The 23,570-nt window shown below is 42.8% G+C and overlaps 4 protein-coding genes and 2 pseudogenes across 5 annotated transcripts in view; 1 reads left to right on the top strand and 5 right to left on the bottom strand.

Moving 5' to 3' along the window:
* phactr1 (phosphatase and actin regulator 1) overlaps positions 1 to 2,092 on the top strand; it is a 52,750-nt gene extending 50,658 nt beyond the window's left edge. The window contains exon 13 of the mRNA XM_030082466.1: positions 2,008 to 2,092. Coding sequence (XP_029938326.1) covers positions 2,008 to 2,023 — 16 coding nt within the window. The 3' untranslated portion in view covers positions 2,024 to 2,092. The remainder of the gene's footprint in view (positions 1 to 2,007) is intronic.
* Positions 2,093 to 2,941: 849 nt separating this feature from the next.
* On the bottom strand, positions 2,942 to 9,710 carry tbc1d7 (TBC1 domain family, member 7). Of its 2 annotated transcripts, none has more exons than XM_030082471.1 (8): positions 9,447 to 9,710; positions 8,450 to 8,583; positions 7,497 to 7,577; positions 6,913 to 7,127; positions 5,161 to 5,298; positions 3,810 to 3,955; positions 3,571 to 3,700; positions 2,942 to 3,504 (listed from the first exon to the last, which is right to left on the bottom strand). In XM_030082471.1, exons 2-8 carry the CDS (start codon positions 8,559 to 8,561, stop codon positions 3,418 to 3,420), a joined length of 909 nt encoding a protein of 302 aa, XP_029938331.1. In that variant the 5' UTR covers positions 8,562 to 8,583; positions 9,447 to 9,710; the 3' UTR covers positions 2,942 to 3,417. The 2 variants fall into 2 exon arrangements, with proteins under 2 accessions (XP_029938331.1, XP_029938332.1); XM_030082472.1 differs by having other exon boundaries at positions 2,943 to 3,504; positions 6,913 to 7,103.
* Positions 9,711 to 14,182: 4,472 nt separating this feature from the next.
* LOC115381202 (desmoplakin-like) lies at positions 14,183 to 19,435 on the bottom strand. Its single transcript, XM_030082470.1, has one exon. The coding sequence runs from the start codon at positions 15,712 to 15,714 to the stop codon at positions 14,797 to 14,799; it is 918 nt and encodes a 305-aa protein (XP_029938330.1). The 5' UTR covers positions 15,715 to 19,435; the 3' UTR covers positions 14,183 to 14,796.
* LOC115381296 (desmoplakin-like) lies at positions 15,737 to 16,932 on the bottom strand (annotated as a pseudogene).
* Positions 19,436 to 20,465: 1,030 nt separating the features above from the next.
* Positions 20,466 to 23,220, bottom strand: LOC115381295 (desmoplakin-like). Its single transcript, XM_030082574.1, has 2 exons — positions 23,064 to 23,220; positions 20,466 to 22,260 (listed from the first exon to the last, which is right to left on the bottom strand). Exons 1-2 carry the CDS (start codon positions 23,218 to 23,220, stop codon positions 20,795 to 20,797), a joined length of 1,623 nt encoding a protein of 540 aa, XP_029938434.1. The 3' UTR covers positions 20,466 to 20,794.
* LOC115381294 (desmoplakin-like) overlaps positions 23,007 to 23,570 on the bottom strand; it is a 26,033-nt pseudogene continuing 25,469 nt past the window's right edge.

Raw genomic sequence — 23,570 nt, 5'->3', positions numbered from 1 at the left:
GGTATAAATCAATGAAAGATCATATACTCCCTCTACTGGAGACCTGTTTTAATACCGTACTAAAAGGTGCCTGCCCCCCCCCCCCCCCCCATCTGGGGGGAAGCCTATGTATCAGTCATTCCCAAAGAGGGGAAGGACAGGGCGGACTGTAAAGGCCATAGGCCCATAAGTGTTTTAAATATTGATTATAAAATATACGCTACCATTCCAACAAAGAGAATGGAATTAGTAATGCCTCTGTTAATTGATGAAGATCAGACTGATTTTTTTTGAAAATAGACAAACACATGATAATATAAAAAGAGCACTGCATGTCATTGAGCAAATAAATTGGAGAAAAATTAGTTCAATTATTCTCAGTTCATTTGTCTTTACCTTGGGCACCTACCTGATGGACTCAGTTAAAGTGACACCTATCTCCTAAAGATTTTGTTAGCATCAAGTAAAAAAGCCATTACACAATGCTGGCTTCAGAAGAAATGTCCCACAGCAGGTATTTTTATTATTATTGTGAAATAATTACATCTTTTGGAACAAATGACCTTTTCTATAAGACTTCAAAAAGAATTTGGAGAAAAACGATGGGAGAAACGGTGTGTTTATTCAGCCAAGAATAAATAAAAATATATTGTTTAGACTATTTTAACAGGCATGAGCATTGGTATCATCTCATTTTAAACATTTGCTTACATGTATAGACCGACCTCTCTTTCTGCTGTTCTTTTGTGTGTGTGTGTGTGTGTGTGTGTGTGTGTGTGTGTGTGTGTGTGCGTGTGTGTGTGTGTGTGTGTGTGTGTGTGTGTGTGTGTGTGTGTGTGTGTGTGTGTGTGTGTGTTCAAAAAAGAAAAAAAGGTACAAAATAAAAAGTAAACAAAGAAAGAAATTGTATAACAAGTATGACTAATTCAGTACCTTCAACATGTTCCCTGAAGGCCATTCATATATTATTAGTTTACATGTTTACGTTCACATTCTTCTTTAAATGGAAACATATTTCAAAAACAAAACCAAGGTCGTTTCTCTCATTAGGTTTGTGAATATTTTAGGTCTCAACACTAAGTCAGTATTTATTCTGGTTCACTTTACTCCAGTCACTTTGGGTATCTATTTTCTTGTACCTTGATTTTTACTCTCTGTAAAACACTTTGTACCTATGTTTTCCAAAAGTGCTACATAAATAAAGTTTATTAGTAGTAGTAGTAGTGGTGGACTTTCCAGAGTTTACCAGGTGAGCCTCCTGCTTTAATTTCTTGTCGCTGGGAAAAGCTTAAATGGAGGTTAGAATAGTTTAAAGAGAATGCTGTTGAAAAGAAAACGGTCTGGAGCTTTGTCTTGAAGGTGGTGAGAACTTTCTCTAAATATAACTCGAGTTCAATGTCCGTATTTTACCTCTGCTCGTCGTTTCTCACACAGTTTATCTCATAACTAGACATGTATGCAAAGCAGGTGATATTAAGACAGAAATATAGATGAGATAATATGTAAATCCACGTTTTATGTATTTCTGTTCTGAGGTTTGTGCCATTTATATAAAATCAGAATCATTAAAAAAAGGTACTTTTTTTCAGGTGCCACTAGAGGGAGCTCTGTCTTTGCACATTCACAATCTTTGAAACATTAACGTCAGTATCATAATATTAGTAAACATATTCATAAAACTGTCCTTATATATTAAATTATCCCATCATGCAATACTAGCCTCTTGAAAGACTTTTAAAATGTTAAATGCTTTCTGCAATAATAGGTCATAAACATGTGATACCTATTTTCACAGCGCTGATGAAAAGAGCGATACATTTTATTAATATTTATTTTAAGGTTAATTTTTGCTCTGAAATAGTCTGTCATTTATAGAGATGTGAGCAAATCTGCAGCAGAGAAACTCTGAGCAGACGCCGTGCATCACCAAGAAACGTCCAACCTTTCTCTTTTTGTCCACTTCCGTCCAGCTGTTTCACTTCCTGGATGTTCTGAGACCCCGTCTCTGTCTGCTCTCCCCTCCGGCAGGTTTCACCGGCCATAGAAACGCTGCGTCGGCCTTGAGCCCCTCCTCCTGCGGACGCCTCCGGCGGCGGTCGGCCCGCGGCCTCGGCCCGCCGCTTCCATCACGACGAAGCGACCTTTCACCCTTCGACTGTCATCTCTGCTCAGTGGAGATTTTCTCAGACTTCTTGATATTCAAAAGCGTCTTACTTGTCATTTTTTTATGATGAAACGTTTATTTCACGACACTGTTGTGTTGGCGAACGAGGCCGCGGCGGGGGGGCGTGGGGACACACAGAGACCTGTGCCAATGTGGAGGACGGGGAGCGAACGGTGGACTGGTTTGTCTGCTCGAGGGTTTTCTTGCCTTCATATCTGAGGAGAGGAGAGGCTGTCCGACCACGTCTGGCCGCTCGTTTCTCATTTTGCCAGAGGAACGACGACACTGAACAGTGTTTGCTGTTGCGGGCAGCTGAATCTCAAAGCCAAATTGTCCCTGAAATGCTCTCTGACACACACACACACACACACACACACACACCAAAACAAAGGAAAAGTTTCCGGTCTGCAAACACATTGACACAAGGAGCAATAACTTCAGACTCGTCCTCTGGTCCGTCTGTCTTCAGGAGCTCCAAACTTCACTTTAAACCAAAGCAGCTGGACTGGCGACCCCGTGAATGCATCTCAGAGTGACCATTGTGTGTGTGTTTGTGTGTGTGTGGGGGGGGGGGGGGGGGGGGGGGGGGCTCAGTCACCGGCTGCGACGACGGTTGTTTACAGGGATTAAAAAAAAAAAAAAAAAGTTGCCAAATCACCACACAAATTACCGTCTGTCTACACTTTTTTTGTTTGTTTTTGTCTGTTTCCATTGTTTACAGTTCACAGCTACTGGGGAGAACCGGTCGCTCTGCTGTGTGTGTGTGTGAGAGAGACAGAGTGTGTGTGTACAGGCGTTGGTAACGCCGCTGTCTCTTCGAAGAGTAAAATAATATTCTCAAATCTAAAAAGATGTACATACAGTGAGAGGCTTTTCAGAGGTTTTTTTTGTAAAGCATGTGGGTATTAATTTATTGTGAGTCTTCTATGATGTATGCAGTTTCTAAAATAAAATCAAAGAATACCTTTGTGCTTGCTTTTTTTAATGAAAGACATTTCTTCTCGCTGCTCGCTGCAGCTGTCCTGTCAAGCTTCCTCCTTGATACAGCTGCTGACACACACACACACACTCATCTTCAGTGTTACAGATCACACACACACACACACACACTCTCTGCACCCATTCAAACAGAAACGCCGTTCTCGTTACACTCTCCAGAGTCTGAGTCAGATGTTTTTATGTCTCCTGCATGGCTCGACTGTTCCGGAAGAGGAGCTCGTTGTCACGCTGCTCATGCCGACGAAAAGCTCGACTGTCGACTCTGGTCCCGGCGGCTACACGGCGTGCATCGGGGTGCCGCAGTACTTGTGCCAGAGGTCGATGGCTTTCGTCACGATGGCGTCCGTGTTCTCTTGCGGGATCTGTTAACGGGAAAATAAATGAGGCGCTGGGTGTCAAACAGGCTTCGTTCGTCCTTGTTTACTTACGTTGCACAGGAACTTGACCACGCCGTCGGACCGGCCGATGCCCATCAGCATGATCTTGTAGCTGAGCAGGATCTCCAAGGCCACGAAGACCAGGATCTTACAGGAGCCGCTGATGACCTTGTCCCACACCCTGGACAGAGCCACAGTCACATTCGTCTCTCATCTGAACAACCCAAGAGAGGAGACACCGTGGAGAGCGGCGGGCGGCGGCGCGCCTCCAGAGCGAGGGCAGGACTGACCGCTGCAGGCTGGACTCGGGCAGGCAGCCGGCAAAGCAGCGTCTGAACCAGAGGTCGTAGGGCAGCTGAGGCAGCGCGCCGCTGCTCCTCAGGTGGCTCAGCAGCCGAGGCTCCTCCTGGCTCAGGTAGTGCTCCAGGCTCTTGGGCTGCGGCGGCGGCGGCAGCGCAGGACGCCACGGAACGACAGGAGACGAGAAGAACAAGGGTTTCATTCACAGGGACACACTCGCACGACGGCTCCAAGCGGAAACGCCAACGCGAAAACGACCCAACGTGGTCGTGTCTCCAGACGAATCCCGCTGTTAATGTTTATAGAGGATTGTTCTGAAGCGCACGCTGACTGATCTGTTAACCATTTTACTTACTCACTCAAAACTGAGCTGATTATTTTGAATATTACTGATTGATTCACTCGTGTCTATATCTCCTTATTTACATAAAATAAATCACTTTGTTTTCTCATTCACTGACATTGTGCATATCAATAATTTCCTCATTTACCCATTTTACTGCTGACTTCCTCATCTATTTAATTAATATTGAAATTATTCCCTGATGTATTAATTCCTCAATTATTGTATTATGTGAAAATGTATTTTTTTTAAGTTTTAATTGACCTAATTAAACATTTACTTATTTAATTATTTACTTCTTTATCAACTCATTTCCTATACACTTTTCAATACAAATACAAACAGCATTTTAATGTCCAACGCACTTAAAAATATCCATGAATGTGAACACAGGCGCACACATTTCCTTTATATAGAAGTTTTTATTTCACTGTTTTCACAGGCCTTTATTTTGGAATTGCTAGAACTGTCTTTTCACTGTGTTTGTTGTGTGTTGTACCAAGTTTCCACAGCAGGGGGCGCATTTAGACAATGATTCATGCATTAAAGTGCAGGTGCTGCTTGACAGGCACACCAGCTGTTTAGTGGCCTTATGTTTCTGGTTTGCATACAGGTTTAGAGTAAATGCGTTCTGAGCTTGACTGGACTCTGGATTCATTGGAAAAGCTGCGGACGACGCGTCAGTGGCGTCCATCTTTAATGTTCAGTCTGAAGGTCAAGCCCCTACATCAATGTTGAGATGTTTCTGCATTTTTAAATCCTTTCATCACATGGTGGTTTAAAAAAAACAGTTACTCGTTTTAGCTGTGGAACACAAATGTTTTCACTCTGCAACAGCAAAGAAAAAGGTTCTTTCAGCTTTTCGTGTGAAATAAAGGTATTTAACAGAAGCTGCAACATGAAATATGTGACGTTTCTTCACTCACTGTAAAGATGACAGAACTGCAGACTGAGAAAAGGTCATATTTTTCCTCCTGAAAGCTGAACGCAGCACTTACAAGGTGAGGGATGGAGTCTCCGAACTTGGTGTGGAACTGATTGACGAAACACTTGATGAGCCAGTAGCAGTCCACGGGGTCGTCCACGATCTCCTCCATGGCTCGACTGATGGACAGAAACTCCTCGTTCTCCTCATCCTGAAAGGACAAACAAATAAGAACAGCCTCAAGTCAGACTCCAGTCAAGAGGATCCATCAATACATTTACAGTGACTTTCTGAAAACGCTCCGTCTCCATGGAAAAGAGCGGAAATGCAACTTTCTGGAAACAATCCGACTTCGTCTCCATGGAAGTGACTAACACCTGACGTTAGCGGACAGACACAAAACAGAGACGGACAAAGACAGCGAGGAGGCGTCGGGCACTATGAGTGATGGGCGCGATCTCCCGACTGTGCTGCACAAATAATGGATCTTTAATTAGATAACCCAAATCACCTAGGAGAGGAATCATCTACCTATCATCTATCATCTCTAGTGAGCAGGAAAACTCAATCTGCAGAAATGCAAAAAAAACAAAAAACAAAAAACATGTTTGGACCAAACATAATTACTTGTGGTCAGCTCTGTCAAACATATGGTCCATGGGCCAAACCCGGGACGCCAGAGGGGCCTGTCCGGCCCGTGAGTTGACTGTGTCGAGTCATTTTGGGATTTTTAGTTTCACTGTATGATGTGGAAATGGTACTTATTTTGAAGATTACATTCTCTTTCAGATACTCTACTTATTTGCACTAAAAGGTTTGGATTTGTGGATCTTATTCTGCTGTCGTTTCACCGGTCTGAGTTTACATCTCCATGCAGCCCAGCCCTATTTGATTATATTTACATTAGTATTACTAAGTCCAAAAGAACTTTTAACTAAGTTACAAGTCAGTGGGTGCGTTTACATGCAGTCAATATTCGGGTTATGGTCAATATTCCGGTTTCTGCATCATTTGGAATAACCCGTTTACATGCTTAAACAGACAGAGTTACTCCTGTTTACATGATCAGGGATATCCCCATTCAAACCGCGGAGCACAGACGATGCCATGACTGCATTTGCACTTTATGCCACTGGGTGTGCTGTTTGCATGTTCAACCTTATTTTACACAGACACCACAGAAGAAGAAGGCCGCTGCAGCCGCTGCAGGCTCTCTCTGCATGTTGTTAGAAAAAAAGTAAGCCAGCGAGTCGTGGTAATAAGTTTAATAATGCAATGCACCGTTTTTTTTCAGTAAAAGAGAAGAACTGAACTATAGTTTTGGCACATTTTATTTACTTAGTAGCAGTTAAACTGTGTCAAAAGTAGTTCCTGGACTCAAATGACCGAGATTCCTTGTGGGTAGACCATGCGCAGAGCAGTATTTGATGTCCCTTTCGACCGGGATATTCCGATGCGCGTTTATATGACCAGAAATTCAGGTTAGAAAAGGAGTAACCCAGGGGTAATATTCAGGTTTTTAAAAACCGGAATATGAGCATATTCAGGTTTTTGCACGTGTTTACATGGCTGTGCGCAACCGGGTTATTGCGAATATTCTGGTTAAGAAAGGGTTATTGACTGCATGTAAACGCACTCACTGACTCCTGGTTATTGTTGTCACAACTGAAATAAGCACAAACTGTGTCGAAATTAAATTCACAGCTTCACTTATTAGAGTTCTATAAGTTGTAGCACTTCAGTTGTAAGCTCTTTCAGGATGTGGAGCTTCTCTCCATCAGCCACGAGGACCTGAACTCTCACGCCTGGCGGTCCCGCATCGTACCGGGGGCGAGGTCTCGGAGCAGCGCGGCAGGACCTGGCTCTCCAGCTGGAACATGCGCAGGTAGACGTGGGTGGAGGGCGTGGAGGAGCTGATGTACCTCATCACCTCCAGGGCCTCCAGGATGTCCTGGTACTGCTCCTTCCTGTAGCCTCCCACCAGAGCGTGAGAGTCGCTGTGCGGCGGGAGGATGCCTGCGGGGGCAGCGTCGATCAAACCTTCAATTAATGTTAACAAAACAACGTTTTGAGTAAAAACACTGTTTTTTACGTCCGTTTACATGGCAACAGCAGAAACTCTGACAAGGGTGTAGTAGGGCTGCAAGTTGGTGCCACTGGTTGCTACAACGTCAACTCAGGACGGAACCCGAGCATTTCCAGAAAGCGTCGCTTTTTGCCAATTTATGCGACAATCGAGCCTGAGCATTTTCCAACAAGGTTCCACCTCGGGAGCTATTTTCGGTTGATCCGAGCGCCGTTGCCGTGTAAACAGGAAGCAGTGAAACGCTCCAATGAATGATTCTCCTGAGATGTGAAAGTTTGAGGCGGATGTGAAACATTTGGCCAAGAAAAGCCTTCATTTCTTACCCAGCAGCACTTTCCACACGTGGATGCGATACATGGACGGGAGGGGAAACCTCTGGCTGAACGTGCTCAGCTTTTCTAAATCTGGAAGTAAACAAAAACAAAACGGGCATTTAGCAAGCAACTCCACTTTAAGGGGAGACGTTTTAAACACACCAGAAACCAATCTGATCATTTAAAAAGGTTTCTGGGAATTATGAGAGCACGCCGGCTGATTCAGGAAGACTCAGATTAAAATGTGTTCGCTCAGACTGCGGCTGTGAAAAAGTCTCCATAACGCCATCGGGCAGGTTTTCGTATCTGGTGGCTGAAACAACAATGTTTGAGCCTTCTTCATGTTGTTGTGGGCTTACACTGCTATTTCACTTTCCAAACACTTATTCACGCCACATTCTTTTCCCTTTACTCTAGTTTAGTTCTTTTTACTTTTTTTTTTTTTAATGAAATTTTGCCAGTTTTTATGCTACAGTTGCAAGAAAAGCATGTGAACCCTTAGAGATTACTGAGATTTCTGCATAAATTGGTCATAAAATCTATTCTGATCTTCATGTAAATCACAGAAATTGACAAACACAGTATGGTTAAACTACTGTACCACGAAAAAGGTGTTCCTTTTATTCTAAAATATTTTATTCCTGTTGATGTTTGTATCCCTTTTGCCTAATTTTAACTATGTGAACTTTGTTTTAGCTCTTTTTACATTATTTTTGACATTTTCTAATAGCTTTAGTGTGGGCCTTTTTTCACACTGTTTTAGCCCTGCCTTTTGTCGCCATATTTTAACCCTTTAAACATGGCCTTGTTTGTGTGTATGTCTCTTACCGCCTGGGCTCTCTCTCTTCTCTTTCTCTGCACCTTGGACCTGAATTGTCCACGTTATTCATAGTTCACGTAAACCAGAAGGCCTCAACCTGAAGAAATGGACTCAGAAGGTGCAAACTGAGCCTGTGACCTACCCAGAGGATTATCCTTGAGCAGTATTTCCAGTGACTTCTTCTCTTCCACTCCCCTGAAGCCCACCTTCTCATAATACGCAGAACGGAAATTTCTCTGCGGGTCGTCAGCCATGTTGGGACCTGGACAGGAACACCTGCATATTTCCAGAAGACACAAAACAAAGGTAATTGTCACTTTAATGTCTCAACCAGTGCCGCCATGGACAGGACAGTGCTGACTCTGTATTTTCCTCACCTTAAATCATGTTGTACATTTTTAGAAAACCATCAGTCTTGTTTGAAGAATACTGTAAAGTCTATATCCTCTTAATCATATGAGTGAAAATGTATCCATCCTTCAATTCATCTCAGAACCCTCTGCACACACAGGGAGATCATGCAAACTAACCACTGCTTCACCATGTGACCTGTGGAAGTGTATGGAATTGTGATTTAGACCTTTAAAGCCTCAAATTAAATAGGAAAACAAGACTTTAAAAGGTGTTCACACTCATACCATGAACCAAAAGAACAAGGAGTAAAGAAAAACATCTATAAAATATTCTAATACTCTGAACTGCAGCAATTTGTATTTCAATAAATGATCCTGAAGTTTCATTGTCTGAATGAAACACAGGTGGAAATGAATTCTTCCATCATCACAGGGAGAAATAGAGTTGCTTCCACAGGATGCTGTCTTCATCTTTACACCGAGTCGCGTTTGCTGATTTATTCACAATGTTTTGTCTGTTAATGTTGCAGGTTTCACACGGTGTCTTAAACATCGGACTGTGTGGAATAACCCAGCCAAACGTCATTATTGACCTATACACATGTTTATTCTAAACACAGTTGTTTACAGCATGGGTGGAGCTGAAAGACGTAAACAAACAACATCAGGTCTGCAGCTGTTTCCGCAGGTTAACTTTAACGGTGATGACTGATGGTGACGCTTTGTGACCTGTGAACTGACAGTGGACTAATGAATGAATGAGTTATTCACTCACTCAGCTCCTACCTTTGCGTTTCAGGCTTCAAGCCGTGCGTTTCCCACCCGCATAACTCCAGACCAGATGCTAACGCTAGCGGAAGCTTAGCTGTTAGCTTCCCCGAGAGAAGCCCATCAAACCCCTTCAGTCCGTGTCTCTGTGACTGCCAAAGTTCCCGAAAATCGCTGGACCGGAGGTCTGGGAGGAATCGATACACGTCTGGTTATTCGGACGCGATTATTTATGTTGCCTAGAGCTACATGCTAAATGCGCAATGTGGCGACCACACTTCCGGTTACCGCTTTCAAAATAAAACCCCCGGTGTAATACGCGGACAGATGCAAAATCACTTTGAAATACATACTGTGTGTCACGTGGCTTATTTTATTGCCAGGCCCAGTTTTAAACTCCCGTTAAATCTTTTGAAAAGTCATAAGAAGAGATTAGAGCCATCTTTAAAAACAAAAGTGTAATAATTGTTTTTGCATTATGCCTTTATTATCAGAATTATGTACAAAAAAAAAGTCTGGATCAGAGAGCTGGACCGCTCACCTGTCCATCACACATCAAATACAGAGAGACAGACAACTACACACACTCTGGCCTCGTTTGTATGTTTTCAAGTGAAAACAAAACTTTTGTTGCAATTTATGTGTTCATTTACTCAACAACGGTGCTCAGGGCCAATAACAACAGAACTTTTTGAAAACAGTCTGACTACATTTCCATTTGCAACGGCTTAAAATGCAACTAAATTCTGTTTACTAAATGCTGTACCACAGAAACTGAGGAAAATGCAACTTTTCTGAAACAGATTCTGTTCATCTGGCCATGACTGTGGTAAATATTTGTTCTGCGCATGCTCAGTAAATAATCTGTTCATACAGGCATAGAACTAAAAATAAAACGAGCTCAGACCTGGGCCTGATTTGTGATTTCCAGTTTCCATCTTGCTGAAGGAATTGGCATTGCTGCTGTTTGTTTGATCATTCTTTTTTTAATAATCTTGACAATGTTTAGCCATTTTTAGTTATTGTTTATCTGTTTCATTCACCCACTACATTTGCTGCTATTGCAGAGATTTTTACTAGTTTTTTAAAGGTTTTATTTTTTGTTCTTATTGTTTTGTTTTAATTATTTCTGGCTGTATTGTTGGTATGTTTCCCTGTTCTTTGACAGTTTATTGTACAGATTGGGAACAACTGTAGTTTTATAGCGCCATTAACAACATCCTCTGATTTTGGTCTTGAGGTTACTTATCAAAATTATCGTTTTAGCAACTTTTAGTAGATTATTATTCTAAAATTGAAGCTAAAGAGAAGCAGGATGTGCAGAGTAGACTGAAAAAGCATAAAAGACTTGAAGAGAGGATCTCATCCTATTAAACACAATCAATCATGTGATTAAAGGAAAAGAGAAGCCTGGATAAATGCTAATTAATGATGAAAATAAATGACAAAAAAGAATGACAGTAAATATAGAAATAAAATAATGAAAATAGTGATAAGTGGCTTTACTTTTGAGTCATTTGTAGCAGTTTAAGCCATTAATGTCATCTGTGAGCCATTTCAACAGTCTGACCTTTATCAGTTTTCATCATCACGTGAAATATTGGCAGACTTTATTATTATTCATTTATTAGATCATCTGTCTTATTCTTATATATATGCCAGATTCCCTTGTTCATGCTCCTTTGTTTACATTGCGCAGGTTACAGTAATTCCTTCACCAAGATGGCGTTTACTCATTTTTGGGTTGGTTTGGTCAATGACCTCGTCCGCTCTGATGTTACTTATAGCGCCATGCCTTATAGCCCTACATCGCATCGCATTTGAAAACCAGAAGAAACCGTCTCAAATCGGGGAAGCAGCGCACTGCCACTTCTGGTTAATGAATTGTGCAATGGCTGATAGATATCGCCGGACAACATCGCTCCATGTCCATCCCTAGTTTGCTTTCACAAAATAAGTTCAGCTAACAGAGAACAGAAGGTATCCCTGCTGTATGATGTGATAACAGCCTCACCCCTTGCTTCAGTGTCAGATTTACAGAGTGAGGCAGTGGTAGTGAGGGAACACTGTGTTCAGTGTGAAAAAATGAGGAGCCAGCACCATAACCTGCAGGCTTCAATGCCAGGAGGCTCCGGCCTGAGTCCGAAGTCATGCTCTAGTCCCGACACGTCGACATGCTGAACTGACTTTCTGGAGTTGGTTCTGCACCAGAAGGACATCATGCATGCATTAATCATTCTGGTCTCTGTTGGATTTTGACTGGTTCACCTTTAGGATCTAGAGCGTAGAACGTGTAGAAAAGAGCATAGTTTCAGACCTGTGCAGGCACAGGTTAAGTTTCTTGTTTTTGCGAATCTGCTCCATGTCTGCCGTTGCAGACTTTCTCATTTCATGTTACATTTCGCTTATCTGTTGTTGCATAACGTTGTTCTCTTAATGTTCAACTGTTTGTGGTGTTATTATTAATATTATTATATCCTTTAATTAACCAGATAAAGCCTCGTTGACCTACTAAATCTGTTTTTCAAGAGGGACCTGATTTAAATCTTTTGTATGATGTTTCACAGTTTCATAAATGTAAACAGTGTAAAGTAGCCTAAATGCTTTTTACTTTGTTTCCTGAACATCCAAACCTCCTCTGACGCACATGTTCTCCACTTCTAGACTGTTCTGCAGGCAGTTGAATGGATGCTCCTGTTGCTGTGCTGCTGGAAAGGCATTTTGTAATCATGTGGTGTCCGTCCTTTTTTCAAACTGCTCACGACAGCAGCGCCATGGGGGTGAAAAGTGTACCAACACCACTGTCCTGCACCAGTGAGCTTCAGGCATGGCAGCAGCTACCAAGGATACAGGTGTCTCTTATCTGGATCCCACAGATGGAGCTTCCTCTGCTCAGTCATGATGTTTGAAATTGTTATATTCAGAATCACCTGACCAGTATATCACATCTATGCTTGTGTGGAGTTTCCCTCTACTTCTCAAAGCAGCAGTTCCCTGAAGAGGATGTGCAGCTACAGTGTGACTTGTAAGCTAATTATTCTGATATTTTATGAAACTCTACAAACCTAAAATGTATCTAGCCTATGCAGGTAAGTAGTATTTATCGTATTGTTCATTTCATTACTTGTTCTGTACTATTTTTTAAAAGAATTGTAATACATCTTGCATGTAACTGTCGTTAAAAGCACAAGTCAGTTTTAAAATGTGCTCTCATGTTGAAGGAATGTCATCAGAACTATGTCATTTTCAAACATCCAATAAAATTTACAAAAAAACAAAAAAAAAAAAGTCAAATTGGATCTCATCTGTTTGGATGGCCATTGTGTTATAGCTAATCCATACGGGAAAGTTTTTTATGACATGATCAGGCTGTAAAGTATAACAATATATGCTTACAGCTGAAATAATCAAATATCATAGCTTGGTGACATTTAATGTGCAACTTATGTTATCAAAAATAAACTTAGAAGTTGCATAAATGATGCTCGTTTTGAAGGTGTTGTGTAATGTTAACACCATAAATATAATGTGATAATCATACAAATGAAACAAAACTCTGCACCTAAACATCTCCTCAGTGTCTGCCAGCAGCATCTTGTGTTGTGTTCAGACAAGAGACGCTTAGTTATTCCCACAGTGGGAATTTGATTCATCACAGCAGCTACATTCTGAACAAATAGTTAAATAGGACAGTGGCACATAGAAAATAGAACATATCTCTGTCCCTCCCTTCATATAGGGGAAAAAAAGAAAGAGAAAAAACCCAAAGTGGAGAAATACACACAGCACAAACAATAACTGTGATACTTACAATATTTGCAGGGCTCTCCAGGAACAGGGTTGGAGACCCCTGCAGTAAGGTAAACTGGCAGGTGCTGGAGCTCCTTGGACGTGTCCGCTCCACAGTGTCCTTAAACCCGGTCAGTGGATCCACGAGGATTTCACTCTGAGCCGTGCTACATGCTGAAGAGTTTCGGGCCTCACAGAGCAATGTTCTTATCTTATTAATATTGTAATGCAATATCAGTGAGTGAAATGGACACAATCAGGCACCAATTTCATAGTTGTAGCTTTTAAATATTTCCTGAAAGTGGTTTCCTTTCTTCTTCTTCTTTAAGTCTTCTCAGGTTGCTTCAAAGAAAGGCCACAGGTCTCATTTCTGATTTTTAATACGGAGTAACAGTTCATCAAAACCATGATTTCTCTTGCCTCCTCAAGTAGGGCCCAGGAATCTGGATTTGAAACCTCTTGGTTTACTTAACACATAATTTAAATATAATTCTCCAGATTGCTTCTATCTAGAGTCAATCAATCAATACATCTATACCAGTGTTTCATTGTCTTTTTTGAGACGTGCATTAAAATCCTCTTTGGCCTTCAACACCATGTGAGCTGTTTACTTTATATTGTGTATTATTTCTATTCATCTTTTTAATGACTTTTATGTTATCTATGTTTTTGTCCCTTTTAGTTTGCTTTACCTGTGCTTGTTTTATTACATCTTTCATCTATGTAGATGTGTGAACTGTCCAGTTTTGCATCGTATTCATTGGTATATACAGTACATTGGTCCACTGTGGTGTCTTGATAATCACATCAGGTTATGAAAATAGCAATTTAATTTCCTTGTTCAACTTGAACACGCCAAATGCTTTAATTCCCCCCTCAAGCTAGGAGCAATAGTAACATCTTGCGTTTGCTACGAACACTAGGCTATCAAATGTTGAGAATGAAACAGTCAGTGAAAACAGTCATGAATGTTCATGAGCAGAAAAACTCAGGTTTTATTTTGAAAGTGTGAAAAACTTACAAAAACCAGAAGCATTAAGACCAAGAAACCAATAGTTAACATGTGATTCCGTAAAAAACTTGCCTTGAAGCTAATGTATGCATCCCTCCCCAAAAAAACAGGCACAAAACAAAATTCAGTAATTTTTTTAGACTGCGGAAATAAATGAAAGCATCATTAATACTACACCATCAAGAAGTGTAAAGAAGTGACATTTTATCCAGTTGTTTTTTTTTTAAAGTACATTTCAAAAACAGGCATGCAAACAAACGCGGCAATTATTTTAAGCCTTCTATGTAGACTCCAACAGTTAAATCAACAATTGTTTTAATTTCCACTCCAACACATTAAGATGGTTTCAGTTTGTTCTTTAGTAGACTTTCACAAACATGTTGTTTCCTATCTTAACCTTTTAAAATCAAGCATTTTGAAGCACAGCAATACCGAAGCATGAATCTAAATCTATGGAAAAGGTTTCGGAAGCTAACCTTAAATGTTTTTTATGCAAATGTAGCGCGCACATCTCCCCATGTTGTTTGTAACAATGAAAATTCCGAATCATTTGTAAGAAAGGAGGATTTATTTGATGGAAGTGACTGTGCTGACGCTGCTCAGACTGTAGCGAGAACTCACTGAGGAAGTGGGGGACCCCAGGTCCAAACTGCTCCTGCGAGAACTTCTTCGGGACCCGCTCCTGGAGCCAGTAGTGGATCCTGGTGCAGAGGCAGCATTGTATGGGCTGCTGATCCCTCTGGAGGACATGGATGATGCCTGGAGCATTTTCACCCCAGTGCTGTCCTCCACCAGGCAGCTGTCCAGAGCATCCTTGTAGGATATCTTCAGTTTACTCTTGGGACATGTCAGGTTCTTTGCATGGCTTTTGATATCCTGGAGTTTCTGTGCTGACCTTACATCCAGCCAACCCTTTTTCAAGGCCTCTTCTATGGTTCTCCTGCATCCTGCTTCTGGGTCATGAATTCCTCCTGTGACAACCTGGTACTCCAGGAATCTCTGTCCTGCTTCATAGGGCAACCACATCTCCTTCATGGCCTCAGCTGCAGACATCTTTCTTCTGGTTTTTACATCCTCAAAGCCAAAATAGGCTTTCTGGGCAGGCTTTAGCTTTGCAGCCATTTTATCATCTATTATGCCCATGCGGGAAGCTTCTTGAATCCCAATTCTCCTTCCATTTGTGGGGTCGACAATTCCTCCAGTGCATGCTTGGGCTTCAAGCAGTCTCTGGGCAGTGATAGAGTCCACCAATCCACGGTCTAGGGCCTCCATGATGGTTATTTTCTCCACCGTGTCTGTGTCAAAAATGGCACCAATAGGTTCCTGTTCGCCACCTGTTTCAGTCGGAGATGCCAGACTGATTGATACACTGGATATGTGCTTAAAACTATCAGGTGCATCTTCCGCAATACTGGTGCTGAATGAGGAAGTTCTTTCTGTAATAGTTGTTTTTGTTGTGGTCATCTTGGTGAAGGTAGGTGACATGGAGCGTGACACAACTGATGACGACGATGAAGTAAATGATGATGGATTCAAAGATGTTTCAATCTTGATGTTCTTGAGGCTGAAGAGGGTTCTGAGGCCTTATCTGACGATGATTTGACGTTGTTGTTTTGTTGTTGTTGATGATATGACAGAAGATGCACCTGAGGCAGGTGATGGTCTTGAAGTTGATGATGATGATGATGATGATGAGAGAGAAGCCGAGCTTGTGAAGGTTTGGTCTTAGTGCCAATGATGTCTGCGAACTGAGTAAGAGTCAGTTGTCGTGATCGGTATTGGTCTAGAATTGACTGATCGATGATTCGCTTTCAAGTAGCTCAGAAATGTCAAAACTGTCTCCCAGTTTTTTTGTCAATGATAACAAACCGCACGGAACCATCAGGGGCAGTTTATTGTAATCTCTTCCCATTCGCCCTCTTGCTCAGACAGCTCTATGATGTTTCGTAGTCAATATAGCCTTTGTCATATGCTTCACGCATGTCATTTCTTTATTGGTGTCTGGGTCCACGATACTACTCTCCTCCTTCTTGTAGTGTTCTTCAGTGTCGACTCAAGCTTTTTCTTGTCCACGATAGGCAGAAGGATGAGGCCAGTTTTCTTGTCTGGGATGCAACGTTTCTTAGCTCTAAGTAGGTGAGATTTTCCTCTGTGTTAGGGTCAAGAAACCTTTGGTGTCCTCATTTGATTAGTCAGATGTCGTTCATTTCCTCATCAAAGTAGCCTTTTTGTAGGCAACATTTACATCAATGCGATGGCTGTGTTTCAGGATCAATTATACCACCGCTGCAATTCTGGCACTCTAGCAGACGAATGCGTGCCCCTTCTCCACAAGACCTTTCTCTATAGCCTGAAACAGTGAGATAACTTGTTTGTACCTGGGAGCTTGTAGCCAGTCACAGCTTTTTCTGCCATTAGTAAGCTATCCTTAAACTCTGGCCCAAACAGCTTTTTGTTGTAGGCTTCACCAACAGTCAGATAGAGGTTGTTTATGGATCAATCACAAATCCCGAGGCAGCCTGAGCCTCAAGCAGCTCCAGGGTAGTTCCAGGTCGCAACAGTCCATTTTCATTGCCTGATAGATTGGTAACACCTTCTCACTGGCCTCATCATAACTCCTGCAATACAGGTGGAACCTCTCGGTAGGGTCGCAGGCGCTCTTCAATGTCTTGACTTGTCAGTTACCTTCAGACAGTTGTCCATGTCAGATCGTTTCAGCAAGTTTGCATCCATGAGATCAATGACAGAAACCTCGCCCCTGAGTCCCTGGACAGTCACTGGCTTTTTAGGTTCAGGGAGAAGCAAGAGGCCTGTACTTGGATCGGACTTGCATTTTTTCTTTAAAGAGGACATATGTAGTTGGTTGTTGGGTGTCTGGGTCCATGTAACATCCAGGACCCTGACTCAAGGTCTCGTATAGGTCCTCATCAATAAGACCTCGATCCAAAGCAATATTTTGGGGAAGGAATACACCAAGGACAGGATCCAAAATACCCCCCACAGACTCCTGAGCCTGAAGTAGACCAAAGCTGCATCCTTGTCAATTATTCCTCTTTTCATGGCCTGGCCAACTGACAGGAGATTGCCAGTATTTGGGTCTCTGTAGCCTATAGCTGCAGCTTCAGCCGCAAACAGCTGTGACTCGTCCTCTTTATCCACAATTCCCTTGGCACATGCTTCTTTACACTTAATTTTTCATTTGTCAAGGGGTTGTACCTTCCCTGTTGCTGCCTGAGCGATCCAGTAGCCATTCAGCACTCTCAGGCTGGCATTATGTTTTGTCTCTTTGCTTCTGTAAAGGACATTTTCTTCAAAGGCCCAGCTGCCACACCAGCAATTGCACCAGTACCCTTCAGAAACACTTTTTATTCCACAGCCACATCTTGTACAGTTTTTTGTCGTTTATTAATTGTTTGAATGTTTGATTTGTCCAGGACCCCACAGTCAAGCAATTGTTGTGCTGTGACAGTTTTACGAACACCTTCAAATATTAGTTTAGAGGGTCAAACTTCTCTGTGATTGGCAAGATTTGTAGGTCTGTCTGGGGGTCTGTCTTGCATCTGTCCTTCAGACTCCCGTAGCTAACATCACGTTCTACTTCTGGGTCAAAGTAACAAGCAGGATTCCGGCTTAGAACCCGACGGAGGTTTTCGTTCCAAAAGGTTGCGCTTTATCGCCATGTCTTTTGGCAGGAAGACACTGAGATTTGGATCAATGATGCCCCGGCAGACTCTGAGCCTGTAGCAGACGTAGTGCAGTTTTGTCATTCACGATTCCCTTCTTCATGGCTTCAAAAACTGAAAGTAGCTTGGGTGAATTGGGGTCCCTAAAACCCACAGCAGCAGCCTCTGCTGTCAACAGTTTTTGTCGATCTCTAATATCAACCACACCTTTGGCACATGCCTCCTCTACTGTCAGCTTTTGATCAGTTTTTATGTCTATGATATAACCTGTGGCAGCCTGTGCTTCTAGCATCAGATCAGCACTATCCTCTGGTAGAATCCTTTGTTTTTTTGCTTCTGACAGAGACAAATTACCATGAGTGCCAGCTGCTATCCCAGCAATTGGTCCAGTACCTTTTAGGAAGACCTTCTTCTCCTCAGACACCTGTGAAACTGTTTTCTCCCCCTTCACTAACTGATCAAATGTTGGTTGTTCAGGACACCACAGTCAAACAACTGCTGTGCAGAGACCGGTTTGCGAACACCGTCAACATCAATTTGGAGGGGTCTTTCCTTTCAACAATTGGCAAAAAGCTGAGGCCTGTTTGAGGGTCTGTTTTGCATCTTTTCTTCAGAGCTCCATAACTGATGTCCTGTTCAGTGTCTGGATCACGGTAACAGGGAGGATTCTGCTTTAATGCACGATTTAGATCATCATCCAAAGGTTACGCTTCAGAGCTGTCTCTTTTGGAAGAAACACGCTGGACATTGGGATCAAGAATGCACCATGCTGACTCCTGTGCCTGTAACAGGCGCAGTGCAGTCTTCTTATCAACTATTCCTTTCTTCATTGCCTCAGACACAGAGAGAGGGTTACCTGTGTTTGGATCCCGGAAGCCCACAGCAGCAGATTCGGCTTTTAAAAGCCTTTCTCGATCTGTGGAATCAACCAATCCCCTTGCAAATGCTTCCTCTACTGTCAGCTTTTGGTTGTATGTGGGATCAATAATATGGCCTATGGCAACCTGGCCTTCCAGCAGAAGAATTGCACTCTCGGGGGACATTAGCATCTGCTTCTTTGCCTCTGATAAAGGCATTTTCCCTGAAAGTCCAGCTGCCACTCCAGCGATTGATCCTGCCCCCTTCAGGGAAATCTTCTTTTCCTCAGACACCTGCTGAATGGTTTTTTCCCCTTTCACTAGTTGATCAAATGTCAGCTTGTCAAGCACACCACAGTCAAACAACTGCTGTGCAGAGACTGGTTTGCGAACACCATCAAAACATCAGTTTGGAGGGGGTCCTTCTTTTCAACAATTGGCAAAAGATTCAGGCAGTGTGAGCCTCGGTTTTGCATCTTTTCTTCAAGCTCCATAACTGATGTCACGCTCAGTGTCTGGATCAAGGTAACACTGAGGACTCTGGTTCAATGCCGATAGAGGTCTTCATCCAAAAGGTTACGCTTCAGAGCCGTCTCTTTCGGAAGGAACACACTGACATTGGGATCAAGAATGCCACCTGCGACTCCTGGGCCTGCAACAGGCGTAGTGCTGTCTTCTATCACTATTCCTTCTTCATTGCCTCAGCCACAGAGAGAGGGTTACCTGTGTTTGGATCGGAAGCCCACAGCAGCAGATTCTGCTTTCAAAGTTTATCACGATCCCTGTGTCCACCACTCGCTTGCACATTGCTTCTTCTACCGTAAGCTTCTCATTGGTTGTAGGATCAATAATGTAACCTATGGCAAACTTGGCCTTCCAAAAGAAAATCTGCACTTGCTGGAGGTATAATCTTTTTGTTTCTTGGCCTCAGAAAAGACACTTTCCCATTGGTCCAGCTATCACACCAGCAATGGATCCTGTCCCCTTTAACTGGGTCTTCTTTTCTTCAGACACTTGTGGGACGTTTTCTCTCCTTTGATTAGTTTTGTAAATGTTGGTTTGTCCAGGACTCCACAATCAAGCATTTGTTTTGCTGTTACTGGCTTACGTACACATCAAGATCAGCTTAGAAGGATCCAGTTTCTCTGTGATGGGCAAAAGAAGCAGACCTGTATGGGGTTCTATTTTGCATCTTTTCTTCAAAGTCTCGTAGCTGACGCTACGCTCTGTTTCTGGGGTCAAGGTAGCACTCAGGGTTCTGGTTTAGAGCTTGACGAATGTTGTCATCAATAAGTTATACTTTTACAGCTGTGTCTTTAGGAAGGAACACACTGATGTTGGGATCTAGATGCCTCCAGCTGACTCCTGGGGCCTGCAGTAAACGCAGAGCGGTTTTTTTGTCAACCATTCCCTTCTTCATGGCGTCAAAAACAGACAGTGGCTTGGCTGCACTAGGGTGTTTAAGCCAACTGCAGCAGCCTCTGCAGCCAAGAGTTTGTCTCGATCTTAACATCAACCACTCCTTTGGCACATGCTTCTCTACAATACAGCTTTTTGATTGTTTTTTATGTCAATGATGTGACCTGTGGCAGCCTGGGCGGTCAGTAGCAAATCGGCAATCTCCTCAGGCAGTAACATTGTTTCTGGCATCTGACAAAGACATTTTGCCTTGACTCCCAGCTACCACTCCAGCAATAGGCCAGTGCCCTTCAAGGGATGTTCTCATCTCAGAAACCTCTGGAACAGATTGTTTCCTCTTTCCAGATCAGTGAATGTTGGCTTGTCAAGCACACCACAGTCAAAACAACTGCTGTGCAGAGACTGGTTTGCGAACACCATCAAACATCAGTTTGGAGGGGTCTTTCCTTTCAACAATTGGCAAAAGATCAGGCCAGTGTGAGACTCGGTTTTGCATCTTTTTCTTCAAAGCTCATAACTGATGTCATGTCCAGTGTCTGGATCAAGGTAACACTGAGGACTCTGGTTCAATGCCCGATAGAGGTCTTTCATCCAAAAGGTTACGCTTCAGAGCTGTCTCTTTCGGAAGGAACACACTGACATGGGATCAAGAATGCCACCTGCTGACTCCTGGGCCTGCAACAGGCGTAGTGCTGTCTTCTTATCAACTATTCCTTTCTTCATTGCCTCAGCCACAGAGAGAGGGTTACCTGTGTTTGGATCCCGGAAGCCCACAGCAGCAGATTCTGCTTTCAAAAGTTTATCACGATCCCTGTTGTCCACCACTCCTCTTGCACATGCTTCTTCTACCGTAAGCTTCTCATTGGTTGTAGGATCAATAATGTAACCTATGGCAACTTGGCCTTCCAAAAGAAAATCTGCACTTGCTGGAGGTATAATCTTTTGTTTCTTGGCCTCAGAAAAAGACACTTTTCCCATTGGTCCAGCTATCACACCAGCAATGGATCCTGTCCCCTTTAACTGGGTCTTCTTTTCTTCAGACACTTGTGGGACAGTTTTCTCTCCTTTGATTAGTTTTGTAAATGTTGGTTTGTCCAGGACTCCACAATCAAGCAGTTGTTTTGCTGTTACTGGCTTACGTACACCATCAAAGATCAGCTTAGAAGGATCCAGTTTCTCTGTGATGGGCAAAAGAAGCAGACCTGTATGGGGTTCTATTTTGCATCTTTTCTTCAAAGTCTCGTAGCTGACGCTACGCTCTGTTTCTGGGTCAAGGTAGCACTCAGGGTTCTGGTTTAGAGCTTGACGAATGTTGTCATCAATAAGTTTATACTTTACAGCTGTGTCTTTAGGAAGGAACACACTGATGTTGGGATCTAGAACGCCTCCAGCTGACTCCTGGGCCTGCAGTAAACGCAGAGCGGTTTTTTTGTCAACCATTCCCTTCTTCATGGCGTCAAAAACAGACAGTGGCTTGGCTGCACTAGGGTGTTTATAGCCAACTGCAGCAGCCTCTGCAGCCAAGAGTTTGTCTCGATCTTTAACATCAACCACTCCTTTGGCACATGCTTCCTCTACAATCAGCTTTTGATTGTTTTTTATGTCAATGATGTGACCTGTGGCAGCCTGGGCTGCCAGTAGCAAATCGGCAATCTCCTCAGGCAGTAACATTAGTTTCTTGGCATCTGACAAAGACATTTTGCCTTGACTCCCAGCTACAACTCCAGCAATAGGCCCAGTGCCCTTCAAAGGGATCTTCTTATCCTCAGAAACCTCTGGAACAGATTTGTTTCCTCTTTCCAAATCAGTGAATGTTGGCTTGTCAAGCACACCACAATCGAGCAGCTGTGTGGCTGTAACAGGTTTGCGAACACCATCAAAGATAAGTTTGGAGGAATCTACTTTCTCAACCGGAAGTAGCAGAAGACCTGTGTGTGGCTCAACCTTACATCGCCTCTTCAGCGAAGTATAAGTTGTACCATCTGCACTTTCTGGATCAAGGTACAGTTCAGGTTTCTGATTCAAAGCATGAAATATGCTGTCATCAATAAGGTTTCTTTCAATGGCGTGTCCTTAGGAAGAAACACATGAGTATGGGATCTAGAATGCCTCCCACAGATTCCTGAGCCTGCAAAAGTCCGCAGTGTGTTTTTTTGTCAATCAGTCCTTTCTTCATGGCCTGGAATACTGAGAGAGGTTTACTGCACCAGGTCCACTGTATCCTACAGCTGCAGCTTCTGCTGCAAGCAGCCTGTCCGATCCTTATAATCAACCACTCCTTGATTACACTGCCTCATCCACTGTCAATTTCTGATCGGTTTCTGGGACGATGATGTGACCGGTAGCAGCTTGAGCATCCAACAGTAAGTCAACACAATCCGGTGGAAGAAGATTCTCTTTCTTGGCTTCAGTGAGAGTTAGTTGCGATAAGGTGTAGTAAAAGGCCCTGTGCTCTTGGGACCTTCAATGAAAACCCCTGCTATGGGCCCTGTACCCTTTGAGAGGGACTTTTTTGTCAGTAGACAATCCAGGGACAGTTTTCTGCCCCTTCACAAGCTGATTAAAGGTTGGTTCGTCCAAAACTCCACAATCCAGTAACTGATTTGCTGTGACTGGCTTACGACCCCATCAAAAATGATGGTGGATGTGTCCACGACTGGGGCCTCTCTTGCTTTGTTTAGCTCAGTTGCCATGGTTTCCCTCACAATGGTCACTTCTTCCATTTCTCGTTGGATGGATTTCAGCTTAGTTTTGTATGAATCCTCAAGATCCCTGAGTTCCCTCATCAGCTTCTCAATTTCAAATTTCAAAGAATCTCTTTCTCTAATCAGGTTGTCCTTGTCACTGTCACGTTGCTTAATGAGGTCCTGTTTACTATCACACTGGTTCTTCCAGTAAGTTACATCCTTCTTCAATCTGTCATTCTCATCCTCTAGTCGTTGTTTATTGCGAAGCTCAGAATCTGACGACAACTTGATGCGGGTGAGTTCCTCTTCCAGTCTTAAACTGTTCTCTCTGTCTTTTTCTGACATTTGCAATTTCAACAAAATAGAATCTCTCTCACCTAACCTGTCATTGTACTGTGACTGAAGGGACTGCATCGTGGCTTTCATCTGCAGGAGAATGGAAAATAGACAGGGAAACATAAGATTAGTCATCTTAATAAAACACTGACAAATTATTGCATATAAAAAAACATTTGCGCTGTACAACTAAATAAGCAATCAACAAGACTAACACATCCTGGAAGAATGCACACATGCTTGCTTTTTTTGTTGTTGTCAAGAATCAATGTAGGGAGCACAGGAAGAGCTTTGTCGATCAAATGTTTTGGTTTTTGATTTATCTGCTGTCATTCTGTGCAAAAATTTGTGACTACGCA

Source organism: Salarias fasciatus, chromosome 23 (genome assembly GCF_902148845.1).
Source record: "Salarias fasciatus chromosome 23, fSalaFa1.1, whole genome shotgun sequence".
In the NCBI taxonomy this organism is placed as follows: Eukaryota; Metazoa; Chordata; class Actinopteri; order Blenniiformes; family Blenniidae; genus Salarias; species Salarias fasciatus.
Note: the sequence above shows the minus strand (reverse complement) of the source record. Positions and strands in the feature narration are given on the sequence as shown.

What these genes read in the sequence shown, in the direction of transcription:
- tbc1d7 (XM_030082471.1), bottom strand. Translation starts at nt 8,561, where the DNA reads ATGGCTGACGACCCGCAGAGAAATTTCCGTTCTGCGTATTATGAGAAG. An exon ending in CGTGTGGAAAGTGCTGCTGG is followed by an intron (nt 7,128 to 7,496) that starts GTAAGAAATGAA and finishes CATTAATTGAAG; the next exon opens with GTTTGATCGACGCTGCCCCC. An exon ending in GCTCCGAGACCTCGCCCCCG is followed by an intron (nt 5,299 to 6,912) that starts GTACGATGCGGG and finishes TTGTCCTTTCAG; the next exon opens with GATGAGGAGAACGAGGAGTT.
- LOC115381295 (XM_030082574.1), bottom strand. Translation starts at nt 23,220, where the DNA reads ATGTCAGAAAAAGACAGAGAGAACAGTTTAAGACTGGAAGAGGAACTC. An exon ending in CTGGAAGAACCAGTGTGATA is followed by an intron (nt 22,261 to 23,063) that starts GTAAACAGGACC and finishes TTTCTTCCTAAG; the next exon opens with GACACGCCATTGAAAGAAAC.
- LOC115381202 (XM_030082470.1), bottom strand. Translation starts at nt 15,714, where the DNA reads ATGTCACCTACCTTCACCAAGATGACCACAACAAAAACAACTATTACA.